Here is a 23,491-nt window from a genome sequence, read left to right as displayed (position 1 = left end):
AAGTCATAGAATCAAACAGAAGAAATAAAGCAGCTGATTGTTTTTTGCCTCCTCCAGGGATAGCCATTGGAAATCACCCTGCTGCTCAGAAATGCCTTTTATAGGAACTAGAGGCCTGGCATACAAAATTCATGCACTCAGGGTTGGGGGGGTCCCTTAGCCCGGCCTGTGCCCTCTCGCAGTCTGGGAGCCCTCGGGGGATGTCTGGCTGCAGAAGAGGCAGGAGAGGCTCCTGCCACCGTAGCTGCGCTCGCCAACCGTGAGCCAGCTTCTGGCTGAATGGCGCTCTTCCTGTGGGAGCGCACTGACCACCAGGGGGCATCTCCTGCATTGAGCGTCTGCCCCTTGGTGGTCAGTGCTTGTCATAGCAACTCATTGTTCTGCTGTTTGGTCGATTTGCATATTACCCTTTTATTATATAGGATTTGAAAGGGGATGAAGGAAAAGTGCTCAGAGCTTTACTGGGTTCAGAGGCGAGGCCCAGAGTGCGTGGTGTGTGTGGGGAGGAATGGAAGGGAGTTATGGCAGCCCATGCACCCTCTCAAGTGCCCCTTGGGGCCATGAGCAGAGCCAGGTCACCATTCCCTCGTGCCTGTGTAGGCTCGAGCTGCAGCCCTCTTCCGGAGGAAATTAAATTAAGGTTGTAGTTTTTTCATCTTTGAAAACAAATGTTGGGAAGTAAATTAGGCCATGATGTAGCCCAGTGGATTTTTTTATTTACTTCTATATGGACACATAATCGTATATAGTAAAATGCACTTAGTTCCAGCTCCTATAACAAGATTATCATCAACTGGGTGGCTTAAAATTTCTTTATTACCTCAAGGCTGGGAAGTCCAGGATCAAGGTGCCAATGGATCTGGTGTCTGGTGAAAGCCCGCTTCCTGGTTTGTAGATGGCCTTGTTCTCATTGTATCTCACATCATGGGGATGCGGGGGTGGGGAGGGAAGCTCTGGCGTCTCTCCTTACAAGGGCACTAATCCCATTCATGAAGGCTCCACCCTCATGACTTAATGACCTCCCAAAAGTCCCACACATAGGGGTTAGAATTTCAACATAAGAACTTGGGGAAATACAACCACTGTCCATACTAGTAAATGCACAATCATAAGAGTACATGTAGTTTCATGAGTTTTGACAAATGTATATACATCTGTGTAGTCAACAACCAATGCAACATGTAGGGTATTTCCATCACCTAGAGAGTTCTCTCATGCCCCTTTCTACTCAGTCTTCTTCCCCTACCAGAGGTAAGCCATGTTGGTTTGGTGTTTGCTATATACTCCTCATCCCTAGCCACGGAAGCAGGAGAATACAGAATGAGGCTCTGAGAACAGAGCCAGAACTGGGATACACTCATCGAGGGAGAGGGCCCCTCCTAACGTTTTGTGCTCTAGTGCCTCACTCACCCCACCCTGCACCCAGCTCAGTTAGACTGGGTGGCCTGTTTTACTCACACAGTAAATGGCCCCCATGATTGGCTGAATGAAACCCAACAATTCATATACTTCCAGGATTTGCTGAACATCGACTTTAGTGAACATCATGCGTTAAGTCAGTTATAGTTCCCGCCCTACATAAATGATTTGTGCCCCTTAATACTTAGAAATCCTTAGGAACCACATACAAGCTATCCACCCGCCAGGTTCAGGCAGAGTTTACTGTGACAGCACATCCGAATGGAGTGCGGAGCTGCTCTTTGTCACTTTCCGAGCCTCCCACATGTAGGCGTTAGCTTCCCAAACGAACTGTCATTCAACCTGCTGGATGCGTGGGTGTTCTGCTTCCTCACGAATCCTCGCTGCCAGTGGGTGTCCCAGTTGTGTTCATGTGTCCTTGATAGTAGAGGGCACTATGATCGTGATGCGTAGTTTGTAAAGTTTAGAAGAGTTCATCTCCACTAAAACATACTTAACCCCAAACCTAGACTGAACATAATTAAATCTTCCCTCCATGGCTCCGGAGGGAGTTGAGACCCTTGCAGTCCTCCAAATGCATCATTACAGTTCCCGGTTCATTCATGCAGGACTTCTCATTAGCCAACTACTAGAGAATTTCAGCTAGTAGACTGTCAGGTGTGGTCTCGTATATGCATGGTTTGTGTTCAAGATTTTTATAATTCCAGGCAAGAAAACTACACTCAGACCTAAGCTTTGGAGTGAGGCCTTATCTAAAAAATGGGTATGGCTTATAATAGAATTCAGTTCCAAAGTCCGCCATTGTAACTAGAGACTAGGAACATGGGCTTTGGAATCTGACCTACCTGGGTGCAGATCAGGACTCAGTTACCTGTGAACTGTGTGACCTTGGGCAAGCTACTTACCACCCTGAGCCTCAGTTCCCTTCTGTGAAATGGGACTAAGGATTGGCCATGTCCATATGTTTGTGGTGTGGGTTAAATGAGAATGCACGTGGAAGGCTTCATGGAGCCTGGCGTGAGGTGCTCTGTAAGTGGCAGCATTTCGAAACAAAGTCAGTGACAACTCTGGTAACCACAGGAGAGCAATTGAGGGACCTATATTTTGGTCATATATTCTCAGACAGAGATCTTAAAGAGATTCCCCCTATTCATCAAAGGTGTCGTGGGGGGTTCTGAGGATATGGAGGTGGCCAGTCAGTGGCCGGGGCCCTAAGGCCCCCACCAACACCCAAACAGAGCAGCTCTGCTTTTGCCTGTTTCACATGTTAGTTCCTATGGCATCTTTCCTTTGGATGGCTACTCAGAAAGTTAGGAAAGCCCTGGTTTGGTCCAGCCCCTCATTTCATAGATGCGGAAACTGATTTTCCCAGGCACTCAGCAGAGGTCTCCTGACGCCCAGGCCTGTTCCTTCCCAAGACCCCACCCTGTCATAGACGGAGACAACTAAAGTAGAAGAAAGAAGCCAGTGTTAGCCTCCCATTGTGTTTTCACAGGGTTCTTCCAGCCAGCTTCTAGTACCAAAAATGTCTCTAGAAAAAGAAAGTAGTCATTTTTACCCCTACCCCATAGCTTGGTTTGTAAAACTCCTGGTGTGTGTGTGTGTGGACAGTTGGGGTAGCAGGAGTCTTTGTAAAAAAGATACTCGTCTGGAAGTTCTTTCTCCTCTTTCCCTGGGGAATCCCTGCTCGATCTAGTGGCCTTTGCTCCATCCTGTGGCCACTGACCACACCTCTCTCCATGGCCAGCATCTTGCAAACATATTCCCCGGGGCGCCCCAGTGAGAGCACCGGGTGACGTCCTTTCTGTCAGCGATACATCTCCCACCTGGATAGGACGCCGGCATCCATTCCGTGCTCAGCTGCTCACCTTGCACATCCTCTCTTTTCCAGCCTCTCAACATCGCCTACAGCCACATCTACAGCTCCTACAGGAACTTCGTGGGGCCCCCTCACTTCAAGACCATCTGCAGACTCCTGGGCTACCAGGGCATCGCCGTGGTCATGGAGGAGCTGCTGAAGATCGTCAAGAGCTTGGTAAGGACGGGCCACACGAGGCCTGGATGTGCCCCAGCGGGGTGGATAGGAACAAGATCTGCTGTCACCTTTTACCCGGATCTGAAATCAAGACACTTCAGCTGTGTCTGTAGATAGAGACCTTTCCCCTTACCCCTTGGTTCCTCTTACCTGTTGCTCTGTTACATTTCTGTGGTCCTTCTGACTTGTGCCTATGCCTCTCATTGTCTGACCCTGAGCTTACTCCCTGTGCTTCATGACTGAACTCAGCAATCCTGATGTTGACCTTCAGGGTCTAGTAATGATTGTTCGTAGTCCCCTCCTGTGCCATATTGTCTAATTTCTGCATGGTATACCTATGGCACGGATGCTACCATTTTCGCCTCCCATGCCCCTAGCAGACATCTCTAATCAGTCACCGTGCTTCTTCCCCTTGGGATTTCTTGCTAAATTCTACTACCAATACTGCACTGGCCTCAAGCCAATCCCTTTATCACCATTCTGTCTCTGCCCCATGTATGGTCATCTGAACCTTCATTTAATTCCCCGGAACACTGTTAAAGCAAGGGTGAAACAAGATTTTCCCGAAAATTTGAACTGATGAAAGAGAAATAAGAAAGTAATCTATAACCATGTTGGGCATGGCAAGCAGGATTCACTGGCTAACTCCAGTTCTCTGGTAGCAGCTTTGTGGAGCCATGGATTATGAACTGTGACGCTCAATCCAGAAAATGTGAATTGATTAAAGAAGTCTGCCTTGAACACGAGGGATAAATGTGCTATGGGTTTTCCCTGCTTGAAGAAGAGACTGTCCAGTCTCCACAGTTCCCTGGCCCCATTTCATTTCAGCTGTTAGTCTGGGTCCCATGTAAGCCCCCTACTCCAGGAAGGACAGCATGCTTAGAAACTGCCCTCCTTAAAGTCTATAAGCCCAAGGGGCTAATGAGAAAGCTCCCTCTTCTGTCTTATAAAGGCCCATTTTCCCTTAGAAAGGGCACCGGGGATACTGCCCATCGTTAGGGGAGAACCTGCCCTGTCTTATCAGGGAACAGAGCCTATTGTCTCAGCCAGCTCAGGCTGCTGTAACAAACATACCACAGACTGGGTGGCTTAAACAGCATGCTTATTTCTCACAGTTCTAGCGGCTGGAGGTCCAAGATCAGGGCAATCATGGTCAGGTTCTGGTGAGAGCCTTTCTCCTAGTTCACTGCCTTCTGGCTGCATCCTCTCATGACAGAGAGACATCATCTCTCTCCTGTCTCTTCTTATAAGGGCACTAATCCCATTGTGAGGGCCCCACCCTCATAATTAATTACCTCTGGAAGGCCTCATCTCCAAATACCATCACATTGGGAATTAGGGACACATTCAGCATCGCACTTACCCACAGGTTTCAGCAGAACCCCCGTACACCCAGCGTTCAGCCTAGAGATGCACCTGAGCAGCATCGGCGGATTATTTCATTTTGTGCTCTTGTTTTCTCAGCTCCAGGGGACCATTCTCCAGTATGTGAAAACACTGATCGAAGTGATGCCCAAGATATGCCGCTTGCCCCGGCATGAGTATGGCTCCCCAGGTGGGTGATGGGGAACCGGGGCAGGAGTGGTGAGAGGAAAATAATGCAAACCCCTCCCGTGGTGGGAAGGGACTGCGGCCACCTGCCTTGGAGGGTCTGCTTCTCTAAAATGCCACACGCTGGCAGAGCTCTGGGTTTGCATCCTTCCTCTGCCACTAGCTAGAAGCTAGCCTCCAACCATTTTTTATCCCTCTGAGGGTAGTATTCTTCCATCAGCGAAGGCAAACGATGGCGGCTGGGCCTCCCTCACAGGCCTGCTGGGAAGCTGCACGAGGATGCAAACGGGAGAGCAAGGTTTACTCATAAAGGTCTTCATTAGCTTAGCATCTCTGGGATTCCATCCTCCATTGGCCCCAGGTGGCATTTCTAAAGTGAGTCCGGAAACAGGAGTTTTTGCCATTTGACATCTGGGCAGAGAAGTGATTCTTCCCTCATAGTCAGTGGAGTAGAGACTGAATTGGGGGCTCGGGGCATCCAGAAAGATGGTCTGCTGGGTCAGTGTGATTTAGAACAGGAAAGGGCTGGGACTGAAAACGCTGGTGTTCAGTCTCAGCTGCCCCATGTACTAAGCTGTGTGACTGTGGGCATGCCACTTACCCTCTCTGAGCCTCATCTGAAAACGAGAGTAATACTGCTGATTCATAGTGTTGTTATGAGTATCAAATGAGGGATTGCAGATAAAGTCCTTAGCACAGCATCTAACACTGCTAAATAAATATTAATGCCTGTCATTATTAAGAATTCGGGTAAGTTTTTGGAGGGACTAGGAAAGACCCAGGGCTGCTCACTGTGCACGCGCGCGCGCGCGCGCGCGCGTGTGTGTGTGTGTGTGTGTGTGTTTTGTTCCATAAAAGATTGGAACCCGCCTCCTGGTCTTCCTCTAGTACTGAGCCTGAAGGAAGCCTTACCCCAGGGCCCACAGGTTTGGCTTTTGGCTGTCCAAGTCAGGTCTGGGGCTGCTGCTCAGTTGACAGGTCCCATGAACCCAGCTGAGCTGTGTTACTTCCCCGCTGACGGCCTCTCTGTACCCCCAGGGATCCTGGAGTTCTTCCACCACCAGCTGAAGGACATCATTGAGTACGCAGAGCTCAAAACAGACGTGTTCCAGAGCCTGAGGGAAGTGGGCAACGCCATCCTGTTCTGCCTGCTTATAGAGCAAGCCCTGGTGAGTCCTGAGCCCAGAGGGGAGCGTCCCAGGCTGGGAGGAACCCGCCCCCCGTCAGACTCCTGAGGCCCCACTGCACCTGACCAGGGCCTGCAGCAAGATCCTCGCTCTTCCGGTGGGGCCCGCACCCCTCCTTTCCGTGTCAGACAGCTCGACCACCCGAGTGCTAGAGAAGAACGAGGGTCCCACCCTGCCCACCTTCACCAGCGGCCGGACCTTGGCCATCTGGGAGTCTTAATTTTCCCGTCACTCATTAAACAAATAATGACTCCTTGGCTGCCGTAGGACAGGCGCTGCCCTCCTGGACATAGCAGTAGCCAGTCCCTGCCTCGTGTCCTGGACAGTCACGAGGAGACCCATACTGAGCAGTATTTACCCAGAAGTGATGTGGTCACGGTCACAGTCAGTGCCATGAGGAACGAGTGCAGGGTTTAATGGGGACATAGAACCGAGAGCCTGCTGTGGTGCTGAGGGTGAGTGAGTGAGGGTGTTGATAGCCTGCACCTGGCCAGGTGCAGGTCTGGATGGAAGATAAATGGCCAGGAACAAGGGAGACAGATTATTACTATTTTTATTCTGGAGAGGGAGGCGGTGGAAGAAGTAATAAGCAGAGTTTGTGAATGCAGGTGGTGCACGTGCTGTGAAGCACTCAACAGGGAACTAGGACACACAGAGAGTGATGGGTGTCGGGAGAGGATGAGACTTGAATGTCTTTAAGAAAAAGCAGCCCATAGTGAACTGGACTGCAGAGGGTAAGGGGACAAGGTCGGGGCTGTGGGGGGAGAAGCAGGTGGCCGCAGTCCCTGGCCATCCCCTTGTGAGATGGAGAGTGAGGGGGTTCGATGGACTTTCTTTAAAGGCCCCTTTGGCTATTCGGAGAAGGACTGGCTGGAAGGTGAGTCAAGGACGAGGCTTTTGCAGTTGTCCATCCCAGGGGTCACCTTGCAGGCAGGCACATGGAGAAGGGAGGGAAAAGGAAGGAATTAGGAAGGAGGGGAACAAAGGTAGAGAGAGATGAAGGAGGCCATGATAGCAAGAGCTCAGAAGAAGAGCCCAGGAAGGTTCTTGCTTCCCGTTGTCTGTAAGCCGGCCCGGTCCACACCTCAGAATCCCATCTTCACAGGAGGGACATGTATACACTGGAAGGTCTGAAATATGCAGGTTTGCTCTTCCTCCATGAGTAATTGCCTCTCTGCTCCCCTTTAGAAGGACTCTCCAGACAGCTAAATGTTCCTCTTTATAGAAACAGGTTTATAACATGGTTCAGTGGGCCTGGGTTGCCATGGCAACCTTAGCCTTCAGCAGTCGTGGGGATGAGATAAGTAGGAAGCACTGCTCTGCTCAAGGCCTCAGAAAGATGAGGAGATGCTGCAGGGGACCTGGGGGGAGAGGAGGGAGGGGGTGGGGGGAGGGCGGGTGCCTGAAGCCTCAGGTCCTGGGTGTCTCCTGAGCATCAATTACACTTCTCCTGACAGACCCCGAGAGGCAGACTATGGACGGGGCTACAAGGAAAGGGGAAATTTTTCTCAGGCATCCCTGCCTTGGTGGTCACTTGCATGTATCACTGGAGACAACAGGACACTCCTCAGAGCTGAGAGAGACCCCAACAGAGTATATGTTCCAACCCTCCCATCCCATTCATAAGTGGGGAAGTGAGGAACCAGAGAGGGGAGCCACTCGCCCAAGGTCGCACAGCACATCAGCAGCTGAGGTAGAAAAACAGAGTCATAGGTTTTTAGCACCATTCCCAGTCCTGGGGGATGGGGGCAGGCACATAGCGAAGGTCAGGGCTCCCCAAAGCTGTGCGCTCCGCTTTCTACATAGACAACTGGGGAAATCCCCAAAGCCATGACACTTTCTGAGTTTAGAATGAGGCGTGAGCTTTCTGGAGTTTTTTTACTTTATGAAGCTGGAATTACATACACATTTAAATAACGTATCAATTGTTCTCATTAAACGGGGACTAGGAGCAAAAATAAGGAGGGGGGTGGCAAGGAGGAAGGAGTGCGACTCAGTGGCCATCCAGGGGGCAGGGCTATGTAAACTGTGGAGCATCCATGCTATGGAGGACTCTGAAGTCATGAAAAAGAATAAGGTACTAGCTCGGCTGATTGGCTCAGTGGTTGAGCGTTGGCCTATGAACCAGGAAGTCATGGTTCGATTCCCGGTCAGGGCACATGGCCAGGTTGCAGGCTCAATCCCTACTGTGGGGTGTGCAGGAGGCAGCCAATCAATGATTCTCATCATTGATGTTTCTCTCCCTACCTCTCTGAAATCAATTTAAAAAATTCTTTTTTAAAAAAGAATAAGGTAATAACTACAGTAACTTTGTACATACCAGCAGAAAACATGGTAAAAGTCATAATATTGAGTGGGGAAAAAGCTAGTCTCAGGACAAGACACACATCAGTATGATGCCATACATATAAAATAAACAAAACATTAAAACCCACAAAAGAATACTGCATTAAAAAAAAACTAGGGAAAAAAAGCATAATAATTTAGTCATTTTCTCTATGTATTGGAGGGAACCAGGATTAAAGGTCAATAGGGACTACTTTTATCTGGAGTGTCTGATATTTTACACGGAAAGTATATTCGTGTAGTATTATTGAACCGAAAGTAAATATAAAAAGGTAGAAGTGTATATAATAGTTTAGAAAACCTGGAAAGATACTGAAAAGTACAAAGTGAGAAGTCTTGCCCATTTTTCTTTAGTGTCAGCTGTCTTTTTCTAACAGACTTGCAGTTCTTTCTGGTGTGGGCTCCATATTGGTGTATATTCTGCAAGCACCTTCTCATTCTGTGGCTTGCCTTTTTGTTTTTAACAGTTTTTTGGTATCTCATTACTTTTTAGGTAGAGAGAATATAAATTGAAAAGTGATTACTTAGACAAAGGTATATTTTCTTCTTTAACTTGGGTGCTTGTAAATTTTCTTAATATTCAAGGTGCATTATTAGTACAGAACCCCATACACCTATGGAGCGGGGTGCTTATTTTCTTGGTGCTTTTAATTAAGGTCCACTGTACATCCAGTAATATACAGAATATGCAGTATTCTCACTGCATAGATTAATTGAATTGTCCATTTTACTTGGGATGGACATTTGAATGATTTGCAGTTGGATACCGTTATGAAAGGAGCTGTCATGAATATCCTTGTACATTTCTTTTGGTGAGTATACGCTCTCATCTGTATCAGGTAAATACATGGCAGTACAATGGCTGAGTCCATGTGTGGACACATGTTTAGCTTCAGTAGAGGACTGTCAAGCAGTTTTACAAAATGGTTGTACCCATTTATTTTCCCATTCAGCGAGGTATTGGAGTTTTAATTCTTTGCATCCTCAGGAACACTTTGTCTCTTTTCAACATTCATAAGCATTCTGGTAGATGTGTCATGTTATCTCATTATGGTTTTTACTTCCCTGATGACCAATGAGGCTGAGTCTCTTTCCATATGGTATTGCCATTTGGACAGCCTCTTTGTGAAATGCTGTTCAATGTTTTCACCTATTTCTTATTGAGTTGCCTTTTTTTATTGATTTGCGGCTGTTATTTATATATTGTAGGTATATGTATTGCAAATATATTCCTGCAGCTTGTCTTTTGATGAACAGAAGTTCCTAAGGTGTAGTGTATTTTATTTTATTTTATTTTATTTTATTTTTCCTGTATGGCTGGTGCTCTTTGACTTATTTAAAAAGTCTTCCTTACTGTAAAGTCATGAAGTTATCTTCTAAAAGTTTTAGAGTTTAGCCTTTTAAGACGTAACAGGCCTTTAAGTGTGTTATGTATCTGGACTGGATGCTTATGTTTCCTGGGAGGTAGGAATCCAATCGCATTTCTTGCCAAGTTGGCCCAGCACCACTGACTGAAAAGACCTCTCCTCCCCACTCTGCATGGTCGTGCTGCACCTGTCATTTATCCAGCGTCCACAAAGGGTCTGGTTGTGGCAGGCTCTTCCATATTGAGTCTAATCTAAAATGAGTCAGCATTTCTTAAGTAACTGTTTACAAGTCTGTTATGTTTTTCAAGGAAATTCTGCTACGATTGATTAGTATTTCTTCTTTTATCCCGAGAAGTCATAAGGTGGTCATTAAGGAAATATCCCACTGACACCATGTTTTTATTCAAATATTGTGTGGTTTTCCACCCATCAACCCATTGCTTGCTATGCCGACACACACCAGGAGGGGGCCCTGTTCATTCACATGAGGAAGGGAGGCCTCAGTCCACATCTGCCTTTTACTGCCGGGCCTCCCGCGGAGGACTTGAGACTGTTTCCTGCCTTTGACCCTGTTGTTTATTTCTTCTCTCCCCCTCCTAGTTGAGTGGGCCACAGCCACAGTCTGGTGGGCCGTGAGAGCTTTGCTTCTCTTACAGGAGGTGAGGAAACGCTGGGCCCAAACTCACAGAATCGAATGTAGGTCAGATCTGGGGCAACCATCAAGACCATCCAGAGTAGATGTCTCAGCCTCGGCACCCCTGACATTTTGGACAGAGAATCCTTTGTTGTAGAGGCCTGTCCTGTGCACTGTAGGATCGTGGGCAGCATCTCTGGGGTCTACCCAGTAGGTGCCAGTAGCACCCTCCCCAGTGTGACACTGAAAAGGTTTCCAGGCACTGCCTGATATTCCTTTGGAGGACAAAACCTACCCCTACTGAGAACCACCGATCCAGTGCAATCCCCCATTTCACGGAATGGAAACTGAGGCCCTGAGAGGGAGACGCCCTTCCCAGGGTTCAGCTAGAGCGGGAGTGGGGCGAGAACCAGGAGCCTTCCGGCTGGCACGCAGGGACAGAGAAGCGATCCGCCGCACTGTGCAGACTGCTGTGTGGGTTTGGGGTTTTACTTTTTATGTTTGTCTTAATTCCAGCTTCACATCTGGTTCCTTTATCTCCTGCTCCCACTTTATAGTCCCTTTAATTTGGTTTCCTTGTTGCATAACTGAAATAAATTCACTGCTAAGACACCCAGAGGAGCAGAAGGAAGAACACAAAAGCCACATTGCCACGCTGCCAGAGCCATTGCTCACAGTCCGGAGGACGCCTTCCAGACGCTCTCATGTCTCAGTATATAAATTTCCCTCATGTATGTGTTTTTACTCTGTGTAGTCATAAAAGTGATCTTCACCAAGCGGAGACGTGCAGCCCGGAGGGGGAGCCCCTGACCGGGGAGGGGTCTCCTTGAACGGCTGTTTCCAGAGCTCAGTCATTGCTGTGTGCTTGTCCCAGTTCTTGCTGTACCTGCAGACCACAGGCCCTTTCCTTCCATGATAGTTTTATTTCAGTTCGCTTACTTCGTAACTTCAACTTATTTTCAAGGAACACTTTACATCACCTCCATTAAAAACTAATCATCTCTTATCACCCTTAGAAAGCAACCAGAATAATAAATTCAATCAGAATAAGGCAAGGCTGTGTCCTTCCAGCTCGGGCCTCTGCACCAGAAGCCTGCTCCCTCTCTGTGTTAAAAACAGAGCTTAGCACATGTTCAAGAGGTAATTGGGTTGCTCTTAGGAAAGGCTGCAAATGGAGACTTTCTCATTAAAGTTGTCAGAACGATGGACAGGAAACTGGAAAGGCAGTAACCTCCTCACTGTGTGCTCACTGTTATGAAATGCCCTTTCCCTGTACCCTAATTCTCACCCTTTGGGAAATGCCCACCTTGGTAGACATGGACATGCATTGTTGGGGGTAGGGTGGGAAGAGAGTTACTTTCTAGGCCAGTTTCTTGGTTGTAGAGCTTTCCCAGTTGACCACACATGAGTCTGATCCAGAATAATAACTCTTTCCTCTTGACAGTTCGGGGTGGGGGAAGGGGTGGAGGTGAGACATCACAATATGGAGCATTAATGCAGGTGAGGCTCAGATTGGTGGGGAAGACCACACACAGAACCAGATCAGATTAAATGACTGATTTATTTAGCCGGGCTACAGAGAGCTGGCTCCTGAAGGGAGGGGCCCCCGGAGCAGGAGCGCGAGGTCCGCACCTCAGCTTCCCCCGTACCCGCAGCCCCAGATGAGGGGCCGCAAGCTACAGCTGGTATGTTCTGTACCAAGGAGGGTCATGTGGATGTGGGAAGCCTAATTTCTTGCCTGCTCCACAGGCCCTGTATCCTTGGGGCTTAGCATCAGTATTCGGGAAGCACAGACACTGACCATCTATGTGCATCCATATAAGGGAATGTTTAAACCAGACCGCTGGGCTCTCTGGTCAGGCCCCATCCCCTCCCTGCCTTTCTGAGCCAGAAAACCGCAGGGGATTCCTGTGGGGGCTCGACCTCCAGTTTGCCAGCTCATTTCTCCTCACTCACTTGACAAAGATAAAAACATATGACATTCATGTTAGTGTTATGTGTCTTTCTGTGGCCTCAAAACCCAGAGCAAACTGTTATTTAAGAAAATATTGTTCCGAGATTGCTCTGATGACTACCTTTAGGAAATCTGCTAAAATGGTGCGGTGTTTTTGGAGAGGCTATTGTTCTACATGAGCCCGGCATGCCTGGGATCACAGTGACCCCGTTTTTTAAAATATGCGTTTTGAATTTTCATGGTATCCTTCAGCCGAGAGAAAGCAGTCCCCCGTTAACCTCGTGGGCTACATTGGGAACATGAGGTTTTTGTGGTATTTGATGGTCTATCAGTTTTAAATTAACTGAAACAGAAAAGGACATTTCTAAGGCTGAAAGCAGTGCCAAAATAAAACACTCATCCCTTGAAGAATTTTGATGTGGGTTCCTTACCAATAAAATATTTTTTGCATTCTGACCAAAAACCTTTTGGCTTTGACTTGCACTGTTGGCAAAGAGCAATTTTACATTCGAGCTTGATCCTCATTAATCATCTAATGATCACCTCTCTCGTAACATAACACATTAGTGTTGTCCTAGGCAACAGGGATAGTAAGCATCACTGTGGCGCCTGGTAGGTGCAGAAACTTCAGGAAACTTATTGTGGTTGGATCCCTGTTAAAAAAAAAAACTATAGAAGAAATTTTTTAAGAACTGAGCAAATTTTGGTATTGACTGCATATTATATGACATTAAGAATTTTTAAATTTGTTTATTGATTGATTAACTTAGGGGGGGGGGCGGGTGGGACGTTGCTTCTTGTTTATGCCCTGGCCGGGAAAACAGGCAACCTTGGTGTATCGGACGATGCTTTAACCAACTGAGATACCTGGCCAGGGCTAAGGATTTTTTTTAGCGTTGTGATCATAGTACTGAGGATGTCCTTGATTTTAGGAGTTGCGTGCTGAAGTATTTAACGCCGAGTAATGCAATAGCTTTAACTTATGTTCAAATGATTCAGTAAAACATATAGTCAAAGCAGATGTAGCAAAATGTTCGCAGTGATGCTGCATCAAGGGTATAAGGATGTTCATTGTTCTTTCAAGTATTTTGTTTCTTTAACATTTTTCATAACACAAACTTGAGGGAGAAAAAGGTAAGGTTGGTTTTAGGAAAGATGATTGTCCTGTAGGCCCGTGGCCACTTACAGATCAAGCCAGACAGTCCTGGGAGGTCTCAGCTCCCCCTTTCACCCATTTCTTCACTTAATAAGAAGCACTACTGTCTTTACTTATATCCTAACTAGAGGCCTGGTGCACGAAATTTGTGCACCGCGGCGGGTTCCCCTCAGCCCAGCCTGCACACTCTCCAATCCGGGACCCCTCAGGGGATGTCCAACTGCCTAAACTGACAACCCCTGACTGCCAGTTTAGGCAGTCGGACATCCCTCTCACAATCCGGTACCGCTGGCTCCTAACTGCTCACCTGCCTGCCTGCCTGATCACCCCTCACTGCCCCCCCTGCCAGCCTGGTTGCCCCCAACTGCCCCCCTCCCCCGCCAGCCTGGTCGCTTCACGCTGCCTGCTGTCAGTAGTTTGGTCATCCCTCACTAACCCCCCTGCCGGCCTGGTCGCCCCACGCAGCATGCTGTTTGGTTGTTACTGTTACTGTGATGGCATCCCAGACAATTTACATATTCCTCTATTATTAGTATAGATAAATACGCAGTGCCTCCCAATTAAAGAAATGGTATCTCTAAGTCTAAAGACCATCACACAGAAGAAGACCAAAAAGGCATCAAGAACCAAAGGAGAAGGCAAGGGTATCGAGCCCACAACCTGGGCATGTGCCCTGACCGGGAATCAAACCCTGACCTCCTGGTTCATAGGTGGACGCTCAACCACTGAGCCATACTGGCTGGGCTGATCAGTTTTTAAAAAGAAAACTGTAGACTGGAGGGGCTTGGAAGACTCTCAGAAGGTGAAATTTGAATAAGGCTTTGTGGAGTGGTAAGAGTGAGGGGAGAATGTTGGTTTGGAGAAATTTATAGGTATAAATTTATGGGTATAAATTTGACCACATGAGTGGTCCTGTACCTTACCTTGGAATCACACCAGCAGATCTTCCAAAATTTGCTGCCTGCAAAGAAACTACTTACACAAATTCAGGATAGAGGCTCCCTTTGGAGGGTGGAGAACACAGGTATCAGTAACTTCCTATTTCTTTTTTCTGGAAGATGGCTCAAGATTCATTTCATTCTTCAAGCTGCATATACATATTACAGTATGTTCAAGTTTAAAGAATGTTAGTAGCTATGACCAGAAACCCAGCAAATAAAGCAACAAAGGATATAATCCTAATCAGATATGAGTGAGGCTAAAAAGTTTCTCAGGTGGTGAGATTTTAAGTAATTTTCTCCTGTTTCTGTTTTTTATAATTTTATTTTTTTTCATCATATGTATGTAAAATGGGGGGGGGGGCATATTTCAAGTGTCCCAAGGCTTTGGCTGCATGGGCTGCTGTGGAAAAGCAGTGGGTGTGGAAGTGAGGGGGCCCTGGGTCTCAGTGTCCACCCCACTGCTTCTTTATCACTGTGCTTGGGAACATCACCTTCCTGAGAGCCTCCATGTCCTTGCCCATAGGATGGGATGGTAAGAGCTGCCTCCCAGGATGTTCTGGGGTTTAGGGCAGATAGTGGGTACAAAGCACCTGGCACACGGTGCTCAGTAAATACTCATTTCCTCTCATTCCCTGGAGAACAGGTGATTATGTTGTTACAGACTCTTGGTTCTAGGGAAGGACCCTGAGACACTGTTTAATCCAGGGGTCCTCAAACTATGGCCCGCGGGCCACATGCAAATACAAATATTGTATTTGTTCCCGTTTTGTTTTTTTACTTCAAAATAAGATATGTGCAGTGTGCATAGGAATTTGTTCATAGTTTTGTTTTAAACTATAGTCCGGCCCTCCAACGGTCTGAGGGACAGTGAACTGGCCCCCTGTTTAAAAAGTTTGAGGACCCCTGGTATCCAACTTCTTCATTTTGTTCCATTAAATTGTCCTTAATTGCACCTGAAAACAAATTAAAAAATATAGATGAGCTCATGATGCAAAGCATCCTTCTTGGCTCGACTGCACCTCTCCCCACCTGCATCCCACTCGCCAGGCAACCTGTTCTCATCATTCCTGATTCAAGTTCTTCTAGTTATCTCCGTGATGCCTAATAATATGAGGATGACCCCTGTTTCTTCCTTAGCCACTTTAGACAATACTTACAGACTCCCTATTTGGAAAGATGAGATTTTAGCTCATTTATCTCTTTTCACTCTTCCTCTCAATATTTCATTATACTACTTATAATTTCTGTTGTTTTCTCTTGTAACCAGCGATAATATATTTACATTATACCTCTAGTGCAGCAGTAATATTGATTCTACACACTCTCAGTGGACTTCACAGGCCAGTGGCTGGGTGGGTTCCTGGGCAGAGTTGAAGGCCAAGTGTGGATCCTTTCAGACTGAGATTGGACAAGAGGGAGGTCAGCCGTTAGCATTGGCACCCACAGTGGAAGCTTGTTTGGATCCCTGACTCAGGCCTGTGTGTGCTCCACACTGAATTAGACATTAGATAGATAGATGATAGATAGATAGATAGATAGATAGATAGATAGATAGATAGATGATAGATAGATAGAGATATAGATAGATAGATAGATATTATTGATTTCAGAGAGGAAGGGAGAGGGAGAGAGAGAAAGAAACATCAATGATGAGAGAGAATCATCGATTGGCTGCCTCCTGTACGCCCCCCGCTGGGGATCGAGCCCACAACCCGGGCATGTGCCCCTGACTAGAATCGAACCTGGGACCCTTCATTCCGCAGGCTGACGCTCTATCCACTGAGCCAAACCACCTAGGGCTGAACTAGACATTTTTATCATCGCTATGGCCTCAGCAAACAAATGCCAAACAAATACCTCCCAAGAAGGTGTTGCAGAGTATGCAGCCACCTCACTATGCAAATGGCCATGTAACGCCTCCTCTGGGAGCTCCTTGGCAAATGTTTTCCCACCTTTACCAGGACACCACATCCTTGTGTCTTTCCTCACCTTCATTAACAAATGGCATTGCCAGGTAGAGAACACACAGGAGGCATGCCAGCATGAAGCATCCTTCCCAGGAACCTTTGGAGTCCTGAAGTTTGCAAACTTGGCATGGTGGTGGGGAGGAGAGGGGTAAATGGAACACTCTTGTCTCCCCCAAAGAAATCTGAAGTGGAAGCTCATCATGTAAAATGGATCAGTCAGCAACATTGCCTCTTTTCCCATCTCCCAAATGTCTCCCAAGATCAATTTCACCCACATTAACAAAACACAAAGTGGATAGTTCATACAACGGGCAGCTTTTCTAGTAACAAGACATTTCTAGGAGCAACTAAAATTTTGGAAGCAAACAAGAAAGATAAAAAACTTGGCAGTGGGGTATCTGCTTGGATACTTCAGCAGTTCCTCATTGCCCTTCAAATAAAATCCAGGCTTCATACCATGCCTATGAGGCCACACATGAACTGGTCCCTCCCTACCATCAGGGCCTCAGACTGGACTATGATTCCTGCATCACTTTACTCCAGTTGACTTTCTGCCCCAGGCCCTTTGCACTGGAATGCTCTTACCTCATACCTACATAGCTTGCTCCCTCACTTCATTCCATTCTTTATTTAAATGTGTTTGCCTCAAAAAAGATTTTTACCTAACCACCTTCTCTCAAGTAGTCCCTTCCCCAGTCACTCTAGCTTATTACCCTATTGTGTCTTATCACTATGTGAAATTTCCTGATTTATTTACCTTTGTTTATCTGTTTCTATGAACTAAACTGTAAATGCCATATGAGTGCAAAGATCTAGTCTAACTTGTTCAACATCATATCTGCAAAACCTAGAACAGTGCCTAGTGCTCAATACATATTTGCAAGATGAATGGATATAATAGTATTCTTGTATTTGGAGGATTGTCATATAGATAAATATACTCATTTACATACTCATCTAAGAAACATAAGGGGGAAATATTCATTCACTTAATAAATAATTGAGAAACTATTATGTCCTAGGCTCAAAAATGAATTGGGCTGCCCCCAGAAGTTCTGAGCTATTGATTACTGGAGGTATAGAAGAGTAGCCTGAATGTTATCTTAAAAAAGAAGTTATTAAATCAGTACCTAGGCCTCTATCATAAGGAACTAGAGAAAGAAAAGCAAATTAAACCCAAAGCAAGCAGAAGAAAGAACATAATAAAGATAAGAACAGGAATCAGTAACATTGAAAGCAAAAACTATAGAGAAATATGAATGAAACTAAAAGCTGGTTCTTTAGGGGGGGAAAAATCAATGAAATTGATAAACCTCTAGCCAGACTGACCGAGAGAAAAAAGAAAAGACACAAATTACCAATACCAGGAATGAAATAGGGAGATTACTATAGATCCCACAGACATCAAAGGTCTACTGCAAGCAACTCTATGTCCACAAATTAAACTTAGATAAAAGGAGCAAGTCCTTGAGACACACAAACCCCCAAACTCACTCAGAAATATCGATAACCTGAATGGTCCTATTACTAAAGAAATGTTATACCTAGTTTTTTAAAAATATTTTTTTATTCAGAGAAGGAGGGAGAGGGAGAGAGAGAGAAAAACATCAGTGATGAGAGAGAATCATTGATTGGCTGCCGCCTGCACACCCTCTACTGGAGATCGAAGCCACAACCAGGGTATATGCCCTGACTTGGAATCAAACCATGACCTCCTGATTCATAGGTCAATGCTCAACCACTGAGCCAACCAGCAGGGCTATACCTCGTTTTTTGTTGTTGTTTTTAAAGCTTTCAGCAAAGAAAACTTCAGATGCAGATGGTTTCACTTGTGAATTGTAACAAACACTTAGGGAAGAAGTAATACTGATTCTACACCCTCTCTCCCAGAAAATACAAAAGGGTAATCTCTTCCCAACTTATCTTATGAGGTCAGCATCATCCTGATTAGTGAGTTGGAGGGTTGGCCCAGCTAGCTCCTTTGAACCCACAGGCCTCACAACCAATGAGACAAACACAGTCTGAGGTCCATTATCTCTGCTTGATCCCGCTGTCACTCATTCGAATTCTTCAGCAAACTCCTTATAAGATTATAATGAAAATGTGCTGCACACTCATCGTGTGCCAGGGACTTTGCTATGAAGTTATGAATTCTCTCAATCAATCCTCACAGCAGCCCATTAAAATGGGTACTATTCACATCTTCATTTTGCAGATAAATAGTCTCAGAGAGACTAATATCCCACAGCTAGCAAGTAAAGTGGCAGGATTTGAATTCAGGTCTGGCTGACTCCAGTGCTCAAATTTTTAGGAATGAAAATTCTTTCTGGTTTAAAGTGATTTTTTAAAAATTTCCCTCCATCTCTGTTTGCAGTCTCAGGAGGAAGTCTGTGATTTGCTCCATGCTGCGCCCTTCCAAAATATCTTGCCGAGAGTCTACATCAAAGGTAAGAAAGCACTAACAGCCACTCAGTAGCCAACTTGATTTTGAACTTTATGCTTACTTAGTCCCAATAAACCAGATCTGCAGTCAGAAAGGGAGATGGTTAAAGCTTTGGGCAGCTATGAAATGGTCACAGAATGGTAGACTTGGATGGTGCTCCAGGCCTGTTTCTTCGTCCTTCTGGAACATCCCTAGCCTCTTGCTGTCTAGCCTGGGTTTGAATCCTTCGAGTGATGGGGAACTCTCATCATCCCACGAGGTAGATGATGCCATTGCTGGACAGAGAGAATAGAATCTTTTTCCTTATAGTGAGTCCTGATCACACTCACCAAAAACAAGGAGAACAGTTCTACAAGCTCCATCCAAGTTTTAGAATGCAAATAGGTCGCCGCATCCTCTGGGAGTGTCCCTTCCCCAGGTCCCCCTGATGTGGCCTGAATCTCACTCTCTGCCTACTGCTCCTTTGACAGAGGGGGAGCGTCTGGAAGTCCGGATGAAACGCCTGGAAGCCAAGTACGCCCCGCTTCACCTGGTCCCTCTGATAGAGCGGCTGGGGACCCCTCAGGTACGATCCTTCACCGAAAGGAGCTTTAGAGGGAGAGCATTTGGTCCAGCCCCTCCTTTTACAGGGAAACTGAGGCCCAGAGAGAGGAAGAGATTGTCTAACCACAAAGCCTGTTAGTGGCAGGGCAGGTCTGGAGTGAGATTTGCTGGCTCTCAAGCTGAGTTCTTCCTTCCACCCCCTGTGTCCTCCATGCTGCCAAGAAAGAAGGAAGCCAGACAAGTACCCATGATGCCCTGTTCGGTTTCGAGAGTTCTGCTCTGTCATCTCTCAGAATTAAAACTCCACACACCCTGTGAGCCAGCAGCCTACGTCTGCACATCTTTGCCAGGGAAACGCTTGCAGAAACCAGGTGTTGACTGCCGTGTTGTTCATTAAAGCAAAAGCTAGAAGCAACCTAAATGTCAGTCAGTGCAGGGTTGACTAAACAAAAAGAGGTGACGTCATCTAAATGCAGAGCGCTCGTAATGTAATCATGAAAAGGAAAATTCGATCCGGGTGCATCCGTGTGGCTAGATCATAAGCACGTGGCTGGATGAATAAAGCAAGTTGTTACACCACAGCTCATACAGTTTGATGCCATTTGTACATTTTTAACCTCCCCCCCACACACACACACACAAAAAACCCATATAAGTAAAACTTTTCCTAGAAAATGATGCACATCTAGGTCAAAATGGTGGCAAGCCCTGAAGAAGATGAGAGACAGAGATGGGGGGATCAAAGACCAGCCTCCTTTGAGATGCTCGAATGGTATCAAAGGTGAATGGGCATGAATTCGGCAACTGATTTTTACAAACCAGTGGCTTTGAATGTGAAGACGACTAAGACAGGAACCCCTGCCTTCAGAGAACTCACAGACTGTGCAGGGGGTCAGGACAGAAGGGAAATGGGGAGAAAGAGAGACAAGAAAACCGTGTGCTGGACCAGGGCAGGATTCAGGAAGAAGAGAGACAGGGCACCAGAGGGAGCCAGGCCAAGATGGTGCGTTTTGGTCGCCAAAGCTCACTGTCAGAGGGTTAGGATTCAGCTCGCTCTTGGGCTTGCATTCCTGTGGTCCTCTGTCCTGTGTGTATCTGAAGACTCACACTCTGGGGTCTTCTCTTGAAAAGCACAGCAAGCATTTGGGGCAAATTGCAGAGCCGATCCGCCCCGGTGTCACCCTGATGCGCCAGACCCTCTGCATGCCACCCACCTCCTCCTGAAAACGTGACTAACCGTTCTGTGGGCAGGCTCTTTGAGTCACCCCTCAGGGAGTTCAGACACTGTGCAGGGCGCACACTTTCTTTCCCGGCCTTCAGGGGCTGAACAGAGGAGACCTCTAACGATTTCCTTTTAGGGAGAAATCCCCCAGGCCGGCAACATAGCAGTGTGCCTGCCCCTCAGCTGGTGTCATCCTACAAGAATCCGGGCCCTCGCACCGGGCTATGGCATGCGTTTCCACTCAGAGCGCTGGATTCCTGCCCTGCTCTGGCCAACACCATTTCCTGGGGACCGATATAAATCGCAATTTGTCAAACGCTGAGTATTGTATAAACAAAAGCCTAGACAGTCTGCAGGAGAGGAAATGCCAGTTTTACAAATCTGCCGGCCCTCAAGAAAGAGTCCAAAACTGCTCATCCTGTGGGCCCAAGAAGAGTTAACTAAATATTAACTTCTGAGCTGGCTGGGGTTTGGGGGGCTCATGTAATACAGGGTGAGGCAAAAGGAGGTTCATAGTTGTTCATATGGAAAATTATACAATAATGAATAAGTAATAATACAAGAATAAACTCTGTGTTTCGCTTCCTCACAACTATACACCTCCTTTGCCTCACCCGTATCTAGGTTGGTGACGGCAGTTCTGCTACATATTCAAGGTCAGGAGGTTTTAACATGATTGCATCACTTGCATTGGTTTCTGGGACACATTGAGGTGACCTGACTTGTTGCCCAGTGCTGTCCTGGAAGGAACACTCCGGCAGAGGATCAAAAGACAGGGGTCCTGGTCCCAGCTTCACCCCTGCATTGTCACATAACATAACGCTAGACAGAATTCATAGTCTTTCTGCAGACTTATAAACCCCCTTGCTAATTTTTTAATCCCCCCACAATTGTCAAGCCTTGAGGATTGATTCAGACTAACTAAATGCACAAGAGATTAATTAGTCATTCAGAACTCTCTGTATGAACTTATGAAGGAGAATATTCCTGACTCAAGATCCTGTATTTATTTATGAACATCTTCACTGTCCTGGGCACTCCCCTTCTGAAGGGAAGAACCAAATGCCAGCCTGGCAGAGAGTTGCCTGTGAGAACGAATCAAGCCTCAGGCCCAGGATTCTGTAAGAGCGATTCCTAGTTCACCGTGGCAACTTGAGTGCTCCCTTCCCTGCTCAGGAGCTGCCTTCTCTGCCCACAGAATCAAGATGAGTCCCCTTGAATCAGGGTTCCCTCTCCTTCCTGTTTGAAACAAATGTTGTGAAACTCTTCTTCCCCAATTCACGGTTTATTTGGAGACTTCTTTCAGCATGTTGTTGTCATGACAACTGCAATCCTGGCCCACAATATCCTAACAGGCTCCCACAGTGGTGTTTCCTGATTTATTTCCCTCCACAGATTAATTGAGAGGTTGTCCTCTTCCTGGGGGCTCCAGGGTGAGAGCTTGCATCAAGAAATCAGGCAGGCCCCTCCCCACCAGGCTCCCTGTACAATGAGCTCTCTGGGGAGACCACCGCCTGGGGAGCCCATCCCACAAGTACCCTGTGGATCTTTTGGTCTTAGAAGCCACCCTCTTTAGCTTTGTGCCTAGATTTGGAGACCATACTCTGACCTTAGATGTTAACATCTCTCGTACTTTGCACATGGCTTTTGAGACCTGTACCGCTATTTTACTCGGCACTCAGACAGTAATGCGTCTTGATGTGCTGGTCTAGCCACCCGATGGCCAGGGATTCAATAAGCAGACGCCAGGTGAGAGCCAGTTTATGTTATTAATAGAGATCATTTACAGTGGTCAGAGGACTTCTAGCTAGAGGAATTCTGGGAATTCAGCGGCAAATTTTCAGAGTAACATATGCTCATTGTAACACATTCAACTGTACAGAAGTATTTAAAGTAAAAAGGGAAACTCATCCACTTCGTCAAGCCCATCTGTTCTCACAACTGATGTTAATCCTTCTAACCTTCTAAAATGTTTTACACACACCCCACACAGAGTTGTGTGTGTGTCTGTGGGCTTGTGTGTTATTGATGTCTTTTCATAGGATTACAGTATATGTCCTTTCCTACAACTTGCTCTATTCACTTAACAATTTAACCCACGGACCTACCAGGATTCAGAGCCTCACTGTATCACTCACTGGCTGCCTCCCCGAACCCCAGTTTCTTCATCTGTAAAATGGGAATAATAATGGCACATACTGCACAGGGTTGGTGTACGGAATAAATGAAATCAATACTTATCAAGTGCTTAGAACAGGGCCTGCTATGTTACACACTCAGTGAGTATGAGCTAGAAGTCAATAGCACCGTAGTAGCAATCATACCGTTAGTAGGATCGTCTGTCTTTTCAGTGTCTACCTAGCATTTCACTCATTACATGGGTGTATCAAAATTATTTAAAACTGTTCCTCTATCCATGGCTCCTGGACTTTACTTACTACCAGACTTCCCTGCTGCTGCGCTCAGGTTTACAAAGTTAATGCCCTGCTATGGGTAAGACGTCAGTTCTGGTGAATGAATTCCAGGTATAACCAGCTCCAGCATTTGGGAATCTCTGAGATGTAGATAGAAGGTTTATATATACGCTTCTGTCCCCAGCAAATTGCAATCGCTCGGGAGGGCGACCTGCTGACCAAGGAGCGGCTGTGCTGCGGCCTGTCCATGTTCGAGGTCATCCTGACCCGCATTCGGAGCTACTGCAGGAGACCCTTTTGGGCAGGGGCCCG

At 46.7% G+C, this 23,491-nt stretch overlaps 1 protein-coding gene across 1 annotated transcript in view; it reads left to right on the top strand.

Annotated features, from left to right (window-relative positions):
- The window catches only part of CYFIP2 (cytoplasmic FMR1 interacting protein 2), an 89,601-nt gene that overhangs the window by 59,640 nt on the left and 6,470 nt on the right, over positions 1-23,491 (top strand). Inside the window, exons 23-28 of the mRNA XM_023754143.1 lie at positions 3,311-3,454; positions 4,919-5,009; positions 6,044-6,174; positions 18,932-19,004; positions 19,471-19,565; positions 23,364-23,480. Of these exons, the coding sequence (XP_023609911.1) occupies positions 3,311-3,454; positions 4,919-5,009; positions 6,044-6,174; positions 18,932-19,004; positions 19,471-19,565; positions 23,364-23,480 (651 nt within the window). The remainder of the gene's footprint in view (positions 1-3,310; positions 3,455-4,918; positions 5,010-6,043; positions 6,175-18,931; positions 19,005-19,470; positions 19,566-23,363; positions 23,481-23,491) is intronic.

This window comes from Myotis lucifugus, unplaced genomic scaffold (assembly GCF_000147115.1).
Source record: "Myotis lucifugus unplaced genomic scaffold, Myoluc2.0 scaffold_56, whole genome shotgun sequence".
NCBI lineage: Eukaryota > Metazoa > Chordata > Mammalia > Chiroptera > Vespertilionidae > Myotis > Myotis lucifugus.
Note: the sequence above shows the minus strand (reverse complement) of the source record. Positions and strands in the feature narration are given on the sequence as shown.